Raw genomic sequence first — 16,278 nt, 5'->3', positions numbered from 1 at the left:
TCACTGATTGAAATGTAAATGTGAGGAAGCTAGCTGAAGTATTAGCGGTGGTGAGCACTCAGAGTGGAGCTATGAATTACAATCCAGCGCGCAAATTTTTCTCATCGGCCATTATGTAAATGGCAGTATAAGTGACCGGTTGTATTTGAAACAAAAATCAATGCAGGAGGTGATAAGTGAGAGTGGCTGACAGAGTGGTTGTAGATATTTTAAATTCAGGGATGATAATTTGATCATGCAAAGTATATTCATTACATAAAGGTCCCTGCATGCTAATAGTAGAAGTTAATATTTACCATAGTTTAGTTGGGTGTTGGCAATATGGGATGCTTTTTTATGCTTTAGGAACCAAGAACTTAAAATGAAAATAAGCAGTATTGCATCTTATAGATTGTTGCCTGTTCGAATGACATATCCTTGCTGCCTGAATGTATACATAGTAGCTACAGATTTATTGATTTATTGTTTGACACTACATGGTTTCCATTGGATATGTTGCTCAGACACATAGGCACATTATTTATTTTTCTTTCTTTCTTTGTCTACATATATTTTATTTTTTATTCTGATTCATGTTTCATATTGCACCATCAGACTGAAAACCCTCCTAAGTGTGATTTGCACCTTTCACTGACAGTGGCAATAAAACTCATTCTGATCATCTTGCATGACACCATGCATGTCAAAGTGAATTTTGTTTGACTTCAGCTGCATTTTCACTCTGAAATTTTGTTCAAATTCTGACTTGAACAACCACAGGGGAGTTTGACTCCAGAGCTGGTAATTTATTAGACGTTTTACAAGTGTTTGTCTCATTAAACAACACTGACGCATTGAAGTTGAATTTCATCTTTTACCCTTGGTATATTACCCACATTTGCACACAACCACACACGACCCCCCCCCCCACACACACACACACAAGTGCTAATATACAAATGTTGAGTTAGCTTTTTCCAACTTCAGGCTTTCATCACTTTTTTTGTGGACTGAACATGCTGTTTCAGAGAAAGTATTGGAAAGATTCTAATGCCGAGCCTGAAATAACATCAAAGTGGACTCCTGCTTGACACTTTTATGGTTACTTTTTCCTCCCCTGTTTAGAAAGGCAGCGGCCTTGACAAAAGAAATGGGGGGTGGCGGTATGGCAGGGCTAATCGGTCTGGACTAGACCAGCGTGTACCCAGCCCAGTTCTCCGTCTGTAAACAATAGGGGTGTGGATTAGTTTGGAAACAATGTGTTTATTTAAAAAGGACACTTCCTGTATGCACTCAGCAAGTCTCCCATTAATTTTATTGGCGACAGCTCCGGTTTTGAAAAATCATTGTTTAGAAGGGGAAAAAATACAAAACACACCAAGCAAAAAGGGACAATTTGCATCCGGGCTCAGTTCCTGTGTGATAGGGCATTGGCGTTAATAGAAGTGGTACCGGTTATCTGTCTTTTTTAATCACTGGCAGGGATCTTAGATTGAGAGCGAGAACAGCAAATGTTGACGTCTTGTTGTTGTTGTCGTTGGAGCTCCTTTAATGGACCCTCTCCGCTGCGCGCTCGCAACTCTGTTTTACAAAAAATCATTTTGTGCTTAAGTCGAAAGAGCCATAAGCAGTCTGCACAATGTGCCTTGAGGGGCAGACATTGACCGTGTGTAGCCGCCAGCCGTGCCCGCTTTCCACAATTGCCCGCAGCCACATCCTGTTCAAAAGGAAAAGATTTGCACTTTTTTTTTTTTTTTCTCCGGGAGAAACAAATGCATTCAATCTAATCTCAATTACCCATAAAGCACTGCTGCGCTCTCTCTTGGTCCCAATCTCCCAAACACATAAACTAGAATCTGATCTGGTGTCAGCTCTGAAAAAGTCTTCACAGCTGGAAACAAACAAAACTCCTCACGGGCCGTCAAGCCAAACCAATTTAGCCATACCGAGTAGCCCCAGTGGAGTTTATGAGTTCATTTCTAAGAGTGACAGATATGAGGGGGGATGAAAAGGCATTAAGAGTAAGCGGTGCAACCTTGGCCCATGCAGACGTGTGCTGCGAGGCCAAAGAGTAACAGGTAAACTCGGGGGAGGGCGCTTAAGCCCTCGTTAGGCATGTAAATCCCACCCTTTACAGGCAACGCGCCCCAGTAGATCCCTGTCAATTTCCTGCCGCTGTGCTCGGATGGATTTACATGAATACACTCTATCACTAGCGCTTAACCTCCTGTATTATACATTGACTCACTTTTGGGAGGCTTACCAAATGACTTGGGTTGTATTTTGCATTCTTGCCGCGTGTGGGGGTGAGAAAGGTGTTATTTACAAGACGCGCCGCATGGCGTCTTTTGTACGCAAACTCTCGGGTTTTGTCCCACACAAGAAGGTTAGCGGGCTGTTACGCGATAAGCTGGCACGACCTATCAGGCCCCGCAAGGAGATAGTGCTCCGCGTTTCTGTCAGGCTTTATCATCAGCTGGAGTGAAACTAAACCGCCGCTAAGCGAGAGTAGAGGGACCATTTGCCGGGATTACAGGCGTCAACTTTAATTTCAAAGACCAGTGGTGTATCCAGGGAAGGTGCAGGCTTCGCTTGGCACAGATTGGCAGCAGGCCCCTGATAAGCAGCCGCCAGCTCTGTTTGCATTCACCGCGGGGGCCAATTGATCTTCTTTGCCGCTTGTTCGTTCCATCAAACACAATGCGAAGCGCGTCCGGGTTGCGGATGCACGGCGAGCTGAGCGAGATGGCAAAGGGGAGGCAGGAAGAGGAGCCCGAAAAGTTCATGCTTTTTTTGCTTTACCGTGCGTTTTGATCCCACTAGGCCATAATGTAAAATTGCAATCACACGAGGGAAGCAATGTGTGCACGAAGGATTTTGTTACGCCGGGTTCATGGTGGTTTACTTGCAAGCAGCCTGGTGACCGCGCAGCTGTTAGAGGTCAAATCAGCTGCTTCGACATATATAAACCTTTCGGAATATCTCCAGGTTCGCTAAAAAGATACGAGAAAAGAAAGCCAATTCCTTCTGACTGTCTAAAACTGTTTAAAATTGACGCTCTCGGCGTGTTAGTCAGCACTGCAAAGCATTAAACCTCTGTCAAGCGAAACTTTGTTTCAGAATATCACTTTTGATCAATTACCAACGCAAACCAATTTTTCAATCACTTTGTGTCACTAAAACGAAATGATTTCTGCAATGTTCCCAGGTCAGATTGAGATGCAAGCGGGAGAATCACGCACGTAATGTTTATCATCAAGGACCTTCCTGTCAAACGTCTACAGCAGCAAAATACTGAGCTCCTGCTTTTTGTTTTCGAACCAGTTGTGAGATGTTATGAAGCATAATGACAACATGAGGGCCCTCTTGTTGCATTCGGCTGTTATTATTTGGAAAAACCATTTCAAAGGGGCTGTCACATGGGAACAAATATCATTTACAAACCACTAATGACTTGCAAACAGTCTTCTAGCCGCTGGTGTAAAATGACGCCTTCACCCAGCGTGTTCTCTGCTCGCCTCTCGACGGGGACGAGCTGTGGGGCGCTGCGTGCTTCACAATCAAACAGAATAAACAGCAAGACTCCCCCCCCCATCCCCTTTTCTTCTTTCAACTCTGTCTGTAACGGTGTAATTCTTAAAAAAAAAAAAAAAAAAAATCATCCCATTTAAACCTGTCATTAATGTGTCCTTGTGGTTTTTTAGGTGTGTTTGTTGTAAAAATTCAAATGAGAAACTAAAATATGTACATATCGTCTGCCGAGATGGATTAGGTTTGGGGTATTAATAATAAAGCAGGTTTTTAATATTATTACACTTTGCGTCTTCTGAGTGGATCACACTGCTGGACTACTAATAATGAGTCATCAATAAAACATTCTCATAATGTCACAAAGACGCTCGTGGAGCCGTGTGCTCTAATTGTAAACAGGCCAAATTCGTCATTCCTCTCTCTCTGTCAAAAACACACACACACACCCCCCCCCCCCCCCCCCCCCACACACACACACGCAAAGGAGGTTTACAGCAGTAGCCTGATGTGGCCTGACAGTCGGTGCATCAAGCGGCCGCTTCATTAATGTTAATCATCAAGCAATTTCCAGTAGCCACATCACCAGACCAATTCTTCTGTTTCCAGCACTATGCGATGTTTCTTTAGCCTTGGACTTCACACACATGCTTCTGTCATTAAATTGGCTAAAAATCTGCAAGGACGGAAGATTGCATTACACTCTTGTTAAATAACTCAGTGCAAAAGTTTTCTTCCTCAACTCTGAATTATTATATTTTTTAATCTCACTCGGCTGTAATGAGAAACTGAGCAGAGGGAGCCGGGATCCTTTATTGCAATCCACATGGAATCAGTTAATGCAAATTGTAACTAGTTAAGCGCCGCAAAATAATATGATACCATTGTCTGCAGCAGATTGGTATTATAATGTTAGCATGAGCAAATAATCGTATTTCCTCTGTGATACAATTACATTATTTGTTCGGGTTGTATCATACACCAATAAAAGCAAACATCATATTAGGATTCATGGCACTTTCCACATTATCTTATCAATATGTGGAAATAATTGTCTGCTGAGCGATTAAATTACATTATTGTGTATCTTTTTTCATGGCTAATAAATAATGATGGATGGCTCTTATTTTCATCAGCACCTGCAACCATTTTGTCTTCTTCCCGCCACAAGTTAACAATGAGGAGATAAATAAAGAAATAAAGTGATGGAGTGAACAAGCTTGAGTGATGCCATAACCGCAGGTTCTTCTTGCGAAACTTTCAGTGGCTGATCACAGCAAAGAAAGCGCAAACACGCATGGCAGACAGACACCCTGAAAGTCAACACACAATATTTATCTGTCGGCAAGCACAAACACTGAGATGAAAAATAAGTGGCAGACTTGCTGACAAAGCCTTGAGGGCTTGTTGTGTGTGCCGGCGTGTTGTCGAGCACAACACACAAAAGTAAATAACAAGTCCGCAAGTATTTAAATCTTCAAGCTTGTCGGAATCGTCAAGTCTTTGCGCCGTTCAAAAACGCGTGTTGCGTAGCTTCACCGAAGCCTCCGCATTGTGTCAAAATGACGGGGGCAGTTGTTTGTCTCGATACGTCAGGCCTGCTCGGGATCAGTGCAGAGTGGACCCCGTCTCTCACCCAAAAGTCCGCTGGGACACGATCCAGCTTTCCTGTGAACAGGATAAGTGATATGGGCAATAAATGGAAGTCTGATTCTATCACATATTAATTGATTTTGGTAAAAGCAGGTGTACTTATTCAAATATTGTACTCGAGTAAAAGTAACAAAGGACTGACTCCGAAAGGGACTTCATTACAATATTGATACGTAAACACAGTCTTCCCTCGCTAATTTGCGGTTCGCTATCCCCTGACTTTTTCAGCCTCTTAAGATGATCAAGTGTAGGTCATCCGTATAGGTTTGTTTTTTTTACAAAAAAGAGTCTACCGTGACAAAATATGCTGCAGAAAGTATAGACACCTGTTTTCAAATGTAGGAAGTAAAAGTAGGAAGTCATCAGAAACATAAACACTCCGGTAAAGTACAGACACCAAATTGCATATTTTCTGCCAACTATCCTCCGATAGCTCACTAAGCGCTTTTGTGAAGACCTTTTGTGAAAACTTTAAGAACTAAAAAATACAAAAGTTACCACTTGCTTGCCACTCACAATGCACAGAAACTCCCACTCGTCACACAAATGTGGGACAGAGCAAGTCGACTAACGAATTGATCTCTCCTCATCTTTGACTCCAATAGTCTTCGCCTTTGTCACCGGTCAATACAGGACGTAAAGTTCCCGTCGCGTGCGATGCATTTGTGTCGCGTTAGGGTATCAGAAAAGGTAAGCGCTTTCCACACCCCCCCTGGCCTCCATTTAATTGACATCAGAAAGAGGAATGCTGTTATAAGTTCATAACTTGGCAAGTCATGCCTTGTGCACAGCTAGTCGTACAGCCTTGTAGAAAATTTACATTTTAATGAAATATTTGAATAAGCTCTTGAAATTCACTCTACCAGGTCCCTCCGTACTAAAACCAACATTTCATGTTTGTGTTTTGAATGGCAGCGTCAGAGAAATTAGCATGCCAATCATGTAGATTAGGAGGGCATCACTGTAAAGGCATAAGCTTCCTTAATCAAGCTTCACTGCAGGTAAACACTGCTCAGGACAGGCTGCATAGATAGCTCTTTTTTTTTTTTTTCTTTCCTAAAGAAAAATATTTAATTCAGGGGGGAAAGAAAAAGAAGTCACTTGGGTATTCAGAGAACCAAATGCAGAAAATCAAAGACACTGGTTGGTTGAATTTAATCAACTTTATTTCATTAAGTGGTTGCAAATCATAAAATCATGTGGTGGTCTACTAAAAAAAATATCTGGGTTCAGATGATTTCATTTAGTTTTCGTGCCTTGAACATTTCCTTTTGCGACAAGAAAAATGGTTTGCGACCATGATATGGCCTTAACGCGAAGGCGAACCATATTTTTTTTGGGAGAATATCGTCGCTGTCATGTGAAAAACATTTAATATCGTCGCTGTCATGTGAAAAACACTTATCTCCATTTTTGTTCATTTTCTTATTTTTAACTGAATCATGTTTCCACGTTACAGAAATCGCATTGAAGTGAACATTTAAAAAGTTTCCGAAATTGGAGATAAGTGTTTTTCACAAAACCGCGACAATATGCTCAATGTAAGCCCACTAGTTGGAACAAGGCGATATGAATAATATGAAATATGAGTTAAGCAACAAAATCCACCTGTTTTTATCCATCTCTGGGGGCAGGCCATTTTGTCACTTCTGTCGACTGAAAATGATATCACACACCCTCAGATAACGACTAATCATAGCTCAGCTTCAGAAAACAGGTGAGCCGTGATTTGTCATTATCTGAGCCCTGAGGGTCTGTGATGTCATTTTCAGTCGACAGAAGTGAGAAAATTCGATGGCTAAAAACGGGTCAATTTTGCTTCTTAACTCATATTTCATATTCTTCATATTGCCTTGTTTCAACTAGTGGGCCTGCATAGAACATATTCTTGTAAAAAAAAAAAATGTTTGGGTTGACTTCCCGTTTAACAGACACATTTTCAGAAAAAGGCACCCTACAAAATCATTTACTTGCTTGTGTAATTTCACACTTGATGGGTGAGCAGGCGCTCCGGGGGACTCGACTATTTGTACACAAGCAATTATAAAAACAATTTCCCATAATAAGTCCCGTTTAAGCTGTGTATGTTGTCTGCAAGCTTTTCAGCACAGTATTTTACACGTCAATACTGTTTTGCCAATTTTTTTTATGATGATTGTTATTATCGGTACAATTTCATATGCTAATGCTGAAGTGATTTAGTAATTTGGCATACTTAATCGAAACAGTGTGTGTGGGACTAATCTGCAAAGTAGCCAGGATTAGTTGATTTACTATGATCCAAATACAAGAGCAGGATCAAATATACTGCCTTTACATGGACAAGAATGCTTCATGTGTGTATGTTTTTGTCGACACTGTCAGAAAAGGTGTTAATTACTTATTTGTTGAAACGATTCAGTGTTTCTGGGATACTTAAAACAAATAGATTGGCTCAGTTTCTGTGTGGACATGGCCATCTTGATCTTGTGCCATTTTTTAATTTTTTTTGACACTAGAGTAGGGAGGAATCGTTTCTTTCTCCCCGTACGCGGGGTCCCAGCTGTGACACAAAACAAAAACAAACATACGATTGGCAGCTTTGCTCACTTTAGTATTATCGCTGTTGTTCATATCCCTCCTGGCAACAACCGCTAAGTCCACTATATGTTAATTCACAATGACACAAAGTGCAAGATGGAGATGTTATTATTCATGTTGTTTTGCATCTCATCAAATATTCAAGCCAAACATTTCTTCCGCTCATGCTGGCTGCTGCTGGTACAGTAGTGTGAGTGCAGGTCTGACAGGGCAGTACTTGTGGAGACGAGTCACACAGGGGAGGAACCTGAACTTCAGCACACATATAGAAAAACACGCATTTAACCCATAAAAATAGTATGTTCACAAAGATGCTGCTAATTGGAACAGTATCGAGAGAAAGTCTTAAAGTGGAAGTCAACCTGAAAATTTTCTTTTCAAGAATATGTTTTATGCAGCCCCAAGAGTCTGAACATGGCATTCTGATTGATATTGTGTTTGTGGAATATGAGTTAAGTAGTAAAAGCCACCTGTTTCTGTCCATCTCAGGGGGTGGCCATTTTGTCACTTCTGTCGACTGAAAATGACATCATAGAAGCTCAGGTGGCAAACTGAAATGTTTACATTTAGGATGATGATCAATTACCCGTCAAGGGGGCTCAAAGTTGTTGTGATGTTTCAAACAGCGTTTTGAAGATGTAGAATGGATGAAATCGGCTCTGGAAGTTTTTTTTAAAAGGAACAAATTCTCTGCTTGCCGCAACACATTGGACAATCTGCTTCTTCTTATAAGTCTCAGTGAATCCAACTACTACCAGCTCAAAATGTATTGTGCATTTTATCATTTATACTTACAAATAAATGTTTTGAAATGTCGTTCGTTCTTTTTCACGGACTTCCCCACATGTTGTGTTCATACATTTGATAACATATCCATTCAATTATCATCAGTATTTCCTCACCTGAACCTCACATTGTAATTTACAGGGAATTTTCCACTCCTTTGCAACCGTTACTGCATTGGGCATATTTTTTCAAATTTTGTTGGTGTTTTTAATCGAAAACTTGTCAGACAACCTCCTGGAAAGGATTGTGTTCCAAGGCTTCAGTGTAATCACTTCAGAATCTGCCATCTTCATGTTGTAGTGCCATCATTGGAAACAACAGCTGCCAACTGTTAACCCTCAGTTAGCGAGTGAAGAGACGTGTGAGCATGAAGCCTATTTACCCAATGAGGGTAATTATGCCTGCCTACACACACCATCTCTGCTAACTGATGTGATAAGCACCTTTATACTTTCATCTTCCTTTTTTAATTGCCTGAACTCGCTTTGAGACCTGCCGGCGCCTTCTAATAATGCAAAGACTTGGCCGGCTGTGAATCACCGAACGTTGTGTCGGCCCTGCCGTATTGTTGTGTGTGTGTGCGTGAGTGTTTGGGTGTGTGCAGGGGCGGGGGCAGCGATGCATGCCTTTTGAACAGCAGGTGGTAATTGAAAGAAAACAAGGGCTGATTAGGGAAGCGTCTGGCAACTCATGATCCAAACAGCGAGCCACAGAGGAGCCCAAACACAAGAGCCCTGGAATAAAGTGGTCATCATCTAATTAACAGAACACATTTTAATTACAGAGTAAACCGAGCCGTGTACTGTGTCAATTTAACTGATGTGCTAAGTACCAGTTTACAATATCTGAGACAGACAAATAATTGAATTGTAATTACACGCGGGTCTATTGCACAGCGGTGCCTGCAGCCCATCTTAATAAACACATTTTTACATCAAACCATGAAAAGCAAACACTGCAGGACTGCTAATTCTAACCCTACAATATTGGGACGTGGCCAGTGTTCGGTGCCGGAGTCGATGGTGGAGACTATTCGTGTTTCTATTCGAATTGCGTAAATTGGGACATATGATAGAAAAAGTGCTTTTTAATTGCATTTATAGAGCTTTTCAGCAGGATTTCACATACGTCAGGGGGGCAAAAACTCAGCTAGCGCTACTACTAAACAAACCCTAACATGTCATTTGAACAAGGCAGAGTGATGGAGAAACTGGGAAATATCTTCAATCTTTTTCGCTTTCTTCTCGACCAATCAGTCAAAAAGTAGAATGTTACATGAGGTAAACTGCTTCTTTGGGAAACAGAACACCGGCAGTGACAAAAATATAAGAAATCATATCATTAAGAAAAATAATAGATAGGGTGAACATTCAGACATAGTTACTTGAGGGACTGGCTATATAATTGACTATTCTCTTGTTCTGTTGACAATGTATGTGAGCAAAAAAAAAAAAAAAACTGCCCCCGCTAGAACAAAATCAGATAGCACCCTTATTCCCCGCCAATAAGTAGCATGGATAAGACACTTCTAGCTAACTCATATTCACATGTTTGAGCAACTTTTAGTCTCAATCAATAAAAGGTGCATTCTCTAGATTACTGTACTCAATTGTCTTAGAATTGTTAAAAGATTTCCTCTCTTGTATATTAGTAAGTAACGTAGTAAATGCTCACAGATTTGCTCACTGAGTGCAGTGTATGAAGGGCTGCCACCACCAGTGAAAATGCTTTTGTTTTAATTTTATTTTATACCCTAAGACATGTCGCCAGTCAGTCGCAGGGGTTACGGTTTGAAGTCGGGTTTCAAACTAGCTTTATGATTTGAAAGTGGGATTTTTAACAAGTGTTAGGGTTTAACAGTAGTGTTTGAATCTAGGATTAGGGTTTCAATGTAAACTAGGTTTGAGGTTTTAATGTAGGGTTTTGAAATAGGTACAGGGATTCAAATTAGGCTTTCGAACCGGGTTTAGGATTTCAAATTAGGGTTTCAAACTAGTGTCTCATTGCATAAAATTCATTGTTCTGTGGATTCGTGTAATTAAATACATACATTTGTGTATTTATTTTTCTAAATCAATATAACTTTTTTTGTTTTTTTCGAATCTTGCTGGATTCAGCTTTGACTGTGTCCGTTGTCATGGAAACAACCTGGATATACAATAGTGCTGATTGCACTGTGACAGTGCCTACAGCAAGGTTGCTTGGGATTTTATATTGTTTCCATTAAATCTTGCTCAAAAGCCCTAATTAATAATGCCTTGACATTTATGTGTTCCAGCTGTAAGCTAAGCAAGAAACAATTTATGTCACCTAAAGCTTTTTAACAAATCAATGCAAGTATTTGTAATTGCTTGTTTCACAAGATTAAAAGTGCTTAGACTTGACCTTTGGCCTCCTGTTTTGTGGCCAGCGTGACCTGCGCCTTGCTCATAAAATCACAAGTCTTGGTCATCAGCATTAGCGCACACGCTAGTATCCCTGCACTTTTTATACCGCGACAATTTACAACTTATCAAATGCAGTTACCTAAATTGCTATTGGGAAAAGACCGTATAAGTGTCTGTTTTTAATTATGATATAATTTAATGTTGAGGCAGAGATTGTGAATCGTGATGACAAACACAAGTCGGTATTAAATTGTTCTGGAGACAAAAATAATGGCAAGCTTAAACCCTTGTGGCACCATCATGATATTTCTGGTCCTCCTGTAACTACTGGCGCATTGCTCACTTTAAAACCTTCACGTTAAATAAAATCTTTCACCTGTGGACCGGCATTCTACAGCATGAGATAATGCTTCTTGATGGGGCTCAGGATTTCTTTATGGTTGGGGCTCAAAATAAGGTGTTAATTGTCACAGTGAAATTCCATTTTATTCATCATCAAGTAGGCACACATTTTGTTGGAACAAATTCATGCTTGTATTCTTTATTATTAGTTAATGCATTGTTTACAGACTGTCCAGTGGGATTTATCCTGCCGGGACTCAGAAAAAGGGACACTCTGTGCTTTTTTAAAAAAAATTTTAAGGAGTTACTTCCTTAATGAATCAGTTCAGACCCTGCCCCCCCCCCCCCCCCCCCACAAAAAAAAAAAAAGTTTAAAAAGTCCGTTATATCTTTAATATGTCTACCTCAGTTCTGTACATTGTGTCTGGGGCAGGGGCGGAGCCATGGGTGGACCTGGGTGTGCGCAGGCCCACCTAGATTGACAGACTGCCCACCCAATGAGATTCATGAAAAAATATGTACTTTTACATTTTTTGTGAATTATGAAATTGTGTTTTTTATTTGATTGAATATTAATAATGGCATCATTGTGGTTGTCTAATGGGGTGGTCATCAACTGAAACCTGGTGCAGACAAATAGATACAGAGAGGAAAAACGGACTTAACAACCAGCATTTTATTGCATGTTTAGAATGCTCATGTCAGTAGTTGGCACTGACGACAAAAGAGTGGTCTGCATCAGTTAGACAAGGAATGAGAAGGTGCCACACTCATGAAGAGAGGAGCAAAAATATTACTCTATTTAAAAAAAAAAAAAAAAAAAAAAAAAGCAAAAGAAATGACATATTCATCCTCAAATAAATAAAAGAAAGACGAGCTGCTGCAAGATGAGAACACGGACACCCCCCCATCTGCATAAAAGTGCACGGGGTCGAAATCCAAGGCAATTACAGTGGGCTGAACAGTTGACGGTGGATGGAACGATAGCAGGAAGCTGTCTTATAACCTTTCACCTCTGTCCACTGTCAACAAAACCTTAAATCAGGAAAAAAAAAATATATAAGGGCTGATGAGGAGGGCGATTTTGATGCACCACTGATAATTTTCCTTTGAAAATAAAACCAAAAACAAAGAAGACAGTATTTAACAATAGTCTTTACATCTTTTACATCTTGGCACTGCATATTTGTCTTTTTCCTATTAACTCCATATAAAATATCATTAGCGTGAGACACCCTTAGATTATGACGCACCAACTCAACCATAAGGCCCTTCTCTGCGAGTCCGGGACTTTGTCATGCAACACATCTCCATTTTCAAGAGGAAGTACATCTGCGTGGCCTTCCCTTGTTTCACATATGGCCACAGAAGGCAGTGGTTGGACCATTCAAAGGAAGTATCAAAAACACAAAAAGGGAAAAAAGTCTGTACAAAAATTCTGAAGTCCTTGAAATAAAACAGAGAAAATTCTGTTCCTATATTACAGTTGAAAAAACAAAACTGGGGCCAGGATCCCACCTAGCCAGCCCCCGCGTGCTCCCCCACATCTGCCTTGATGATTTTCTATTGTTTCAAGCAAGAATTACTAAGTTGAATTCATGTGTAGCACAGTTTGATATCTCAACACATACAGCAGTTTTTCCTTACTGTTGATACAAAGTAGCACAAATGTATCTGTTGAGAGAGGTGAGGGGAAAATGAAATCTTTACTGACTCATAACGACAAAACTAATTTAGCACCCTTAAAAACATCCCTTTGCTTCATCACACAGGAGACGTATGAGTGGTGGCACACACACACACACACACACACACACAGCTGAGTGCTTGCTGCGTGTGCAGCAAATGAAAGATGGAACTTTGAAGACATTTTTCAATGATTTTGACCATTTTGGTTTCTACAGGTTCAGACGAGACATGTTAAGACAAGAGGACAAGTGAATAAATTCATATTTAAATGAATCGTTTCACACTGATTTGTTTTCTCATGCTGCCGTCTTTAGAAATGTCAAGCTACACATGCTTAGAATTTTCGAGTTGGCAAGTGTCGTCTCCAAACAAACTAGGCAGAGACTGGAGGTTGGTGGCCAAGTCTGAGCCGGGTCTCACAATTCGTCAGACTGGTACTGACATCTCCCAGAGACTCTGGGATGTCTCATTTGGACATCACAAATTGGCCCCCTTCTTTTTTTTTTTCCGGTAATGAGCATTAAACGTACACTGAAAAAAAAAAAATGGTGTGTTGAACTTATTCAATTTTATTTCCTCAAATGGCTGCACAAAATAAAAATATCTGGATCCAGACATATATGTTTAGGTAGATAGTCTACTTAAAATATGTACCTGGATCCAGCTGATTTTATTTCATTCAACCACTTGAGGAAATTAAATTGAGTAAATTCAACAAAAACTTTTTTGTAGTAAGCGATAACAGTAACTGTCACAAAGTACCTTGTACTTCATAGTTGACAGGAGTGCTTTTGTTTTTAATATAAAAAGTAACACAAAAACTTAAAACAATCGCAAAATCTTGTTAGGGTACATTTTCAGGATTAAAAACATCTGAAAACAGGCATACAATCATTCAAAATGATAGACATGGATAGGGAATAGAGATAGGAGATCATTGTGTGGTCCACTTGATGTAAAACCCTTTCCGCATCGGTCTCAGCAAAGACGTTTTTGTTTTCTTTTGTTTTACTCTCCATTCGCTATCATATTTTTTTCAACACTAGATTTAGCTCCTCTTTTGCTCTTTTGCTTACAAAGACAAAAGGTTTCTCTAATTTGGTCGCATTGGATGGTCACAGCCTCTTCATTTTTGGGGGGGCGGGGGGGGTTCACTACTGTTGCCCTTTCTGTGACACCTCCTTTGGTTTGCTTAACAGCAGTGTGAGGAGCCTTTCCCTCAATTCCGTCTCCAAATTCGATCGCAGTGGGCAAAACTGAAAGTGGAGCCATATTTGGCCTGATCAGCTGTTGCAATGGTTGCTGATTCTAAAGTCCTGTATGTCTTTGGTAATGCCACAACACACTTTTTAGCACTCAACGATTCCGAAAAGCCAAATCAAACAGTTTGTAATTACGCCAGAAAGAAACAATTAAAACTGGTCTTGAAAACTGTGGAATGATCAACGCTCAGGTCAAACGAGTCATGCCAAAAACACAGTGAATGACAGTTTACCTTTAAAATGAACTGAAGTTAGAAAAGACAGAGTGAAGAAATCCACACATCTGATCAACAATGGCAAATGTTCAGGAATTAGTCAAAACCATTATCTCTCTGTTGCACACCTGACATTTCCATTTTTTCCCCTCACTCAACTGCTCGCTGCTTGTAAGTGATCAGAAATTGCGTTGCTGCTCGACGTGCTCGGCCGTTTCAAAGTGTAATGTCGTAAGGATACATCAGAACCTGTATAATTTCTCTGTCATTTATTCACATCTTAAATTAAACTTCATTGATGCATGGAGAACTCCTTCATCATAGGAATGCTGCATCGCCTTTGGACTTCGTGAAGGGGGGGGCTGAGGTGGTGACTGCTACACTTGTTTTTTTTTTTTTTTTTTTGCAGAGTAAATGACAGAAAAATGATACACTGTGTCAGACATTCTGCTTCTTGTGTTTTTTTTTTTAGTTTTTTTTTTTTTAAAAGAACAACATTAGAGGAAATCATAAACATTCATTATCAAGTGCAGAACACACACACGCAATCTCCACAGCATGGACATGAGGTCTGATGAGTTTACAGGAAAAGACAAAAAAAAAAAAAAAAAAAAAAGACAACATCAATAACAGCATTGGCTGATGGAAAGACATTGTTTTGATAATCTATAACTGTCCCCCAAGAGAGAGAGAGAGAAAAAAAAAAAAGAAAACCCTCTCACAGTAGATGGACGATGCAAAGTATTGAAGGCAGTGAAAGCACATCCCCGTAAATGACACGTCAGTCAGTCACTTGGTCTCTGTCAAAATATGTGTCATCAGACAGGCATGATGTGGGGAGCGGGCATATAGTGGGAGGGAAGGGAGGGAGGGGGGCGGGGGGGCAGGGGTGTAGATGTAACCCTGTCACAGTCTGCCGTCCTGGTTGCGTGGCGCGGGTCTCTGACCGCCCCCTTCTGGTCTCTCATCTGTGAGGCGAGCTCGTCGCCACGTACCAAACTTATCCGTCCGTCGCAAAGTGGAAATCAACGTTGTTTTGACGTCAAAGCAAAAATGGATTTGGGGGGGGGGGGGGGAGCAACCCGTTCGTGGGATGTTTTGTGTGTTGCGAAGTGTTTTTATGGCACTACTCAAAAGATGCTCGGCGACAGCGGCCATCAGGCTGCTGTTCATTGTTTGTCTCCCGAATGGACGCGCAGAACTTCACAGCATGTCGTCGTGGCCCTGCTCGTCATCGTAATCTCTGTGGTGGTCGAAATCGGGACTGTGGTTGACAGTCGTTACCAGGGAAAGCGGTCCTTCGTGGTCCTCTGGGTCCAGTGGTTCCTCTTTGACGCTGATGTGATGCCTGGAAAAGCGGAGGGCAGTCGAAAATGAGAATATGCTCTGCTTTTCATCGCAACCTTTCACATCGACTGTAAAGAAGGAAACGGGAACAAAAAAAAAAACAAATGTCTGGCATCATCGGGGGACCCCGCTGGAGCCCAACGATAATTCCAGATTTCTTTTGAGGTACTCCAACGCGGGCACGGCTCCATGCTTTTTATTTTCATGGCAACCGAGAACAAGGTATTCACTTAGAATTGATAAATGAGGAAGATTAACCACGTGAGACAGGAATGGGAGAGAATGGACTCTGCGGAGTGAGCGGGCTGCTGCTGTCAGCCTTCCGGTGGCGGCGGATCAGCGGTGCGCTGTGTGTTCCCCCTTCCTGCTCGTTAACATGCACAACCTGCGAGACGGGTCTCCGGAGGATGACCCCGAGCCGGCTTCTATCATTAATCAACTTCAAGCAAACACAGCGCACAGACACCACCGCGCGGGCTTTAAACCCCACAATTAATGCATATTTTCAAG

The 16,278-nt window shown here is 41.0% G+C and overlaps 1 protein-coding gene across 12 annotated transcripts in view; it reads right to left on the bottom strand.

Annotated features, from left to right (window-relative positions):
- Nucleotides 1–11,916: 11,916 nt before the first annotated feature.
- Nucleotides 11,917–16,278, bottom strand: part of LOC147142528 (forkhead box protein P1-B-like) — a 121,586-nt gene continuing 117,224 nt past the window's right edge. For 11 of the 12 annotated variants that reach the window (XM_086041107.1, XM_086041099.1, XM_086041102.1 and 8 more), the window contains one exon: nucleotides 11,917–15,769. In XM_086041107.1, the coding sequence (XP_085897233.1) occupies nucleotides 15,625–15,769 (145 nt within the window). In that variant the 3' untranslated portion in view covers nucleotides 11,917–15,624. The remainder of the gene's footprint in view (nucleotides 15,770–16,278) is intronic. The other variant, XR_015088167.1, reaches the window with a different exon arrangement.

This window comes from Filicampus tigris, chromosome 9 (assembly GCF_054856515.1).
Source record: "Filicampus tigris isolate MCC_2025a chromosome 9, RoL_Ftig_1.0, whole genome shotgun sequence".
Classification (NCBI taxonomy): domain Eukaryota; kingdom Metazoa; phylum Chordata; class Actinopteri; order Syngnathiformes; family Syngnathidae; genus Filicampus; species Filicampus tigris.
This window is presented reverse-complemented; position numbering and strand designations above follow the sequence as displayed.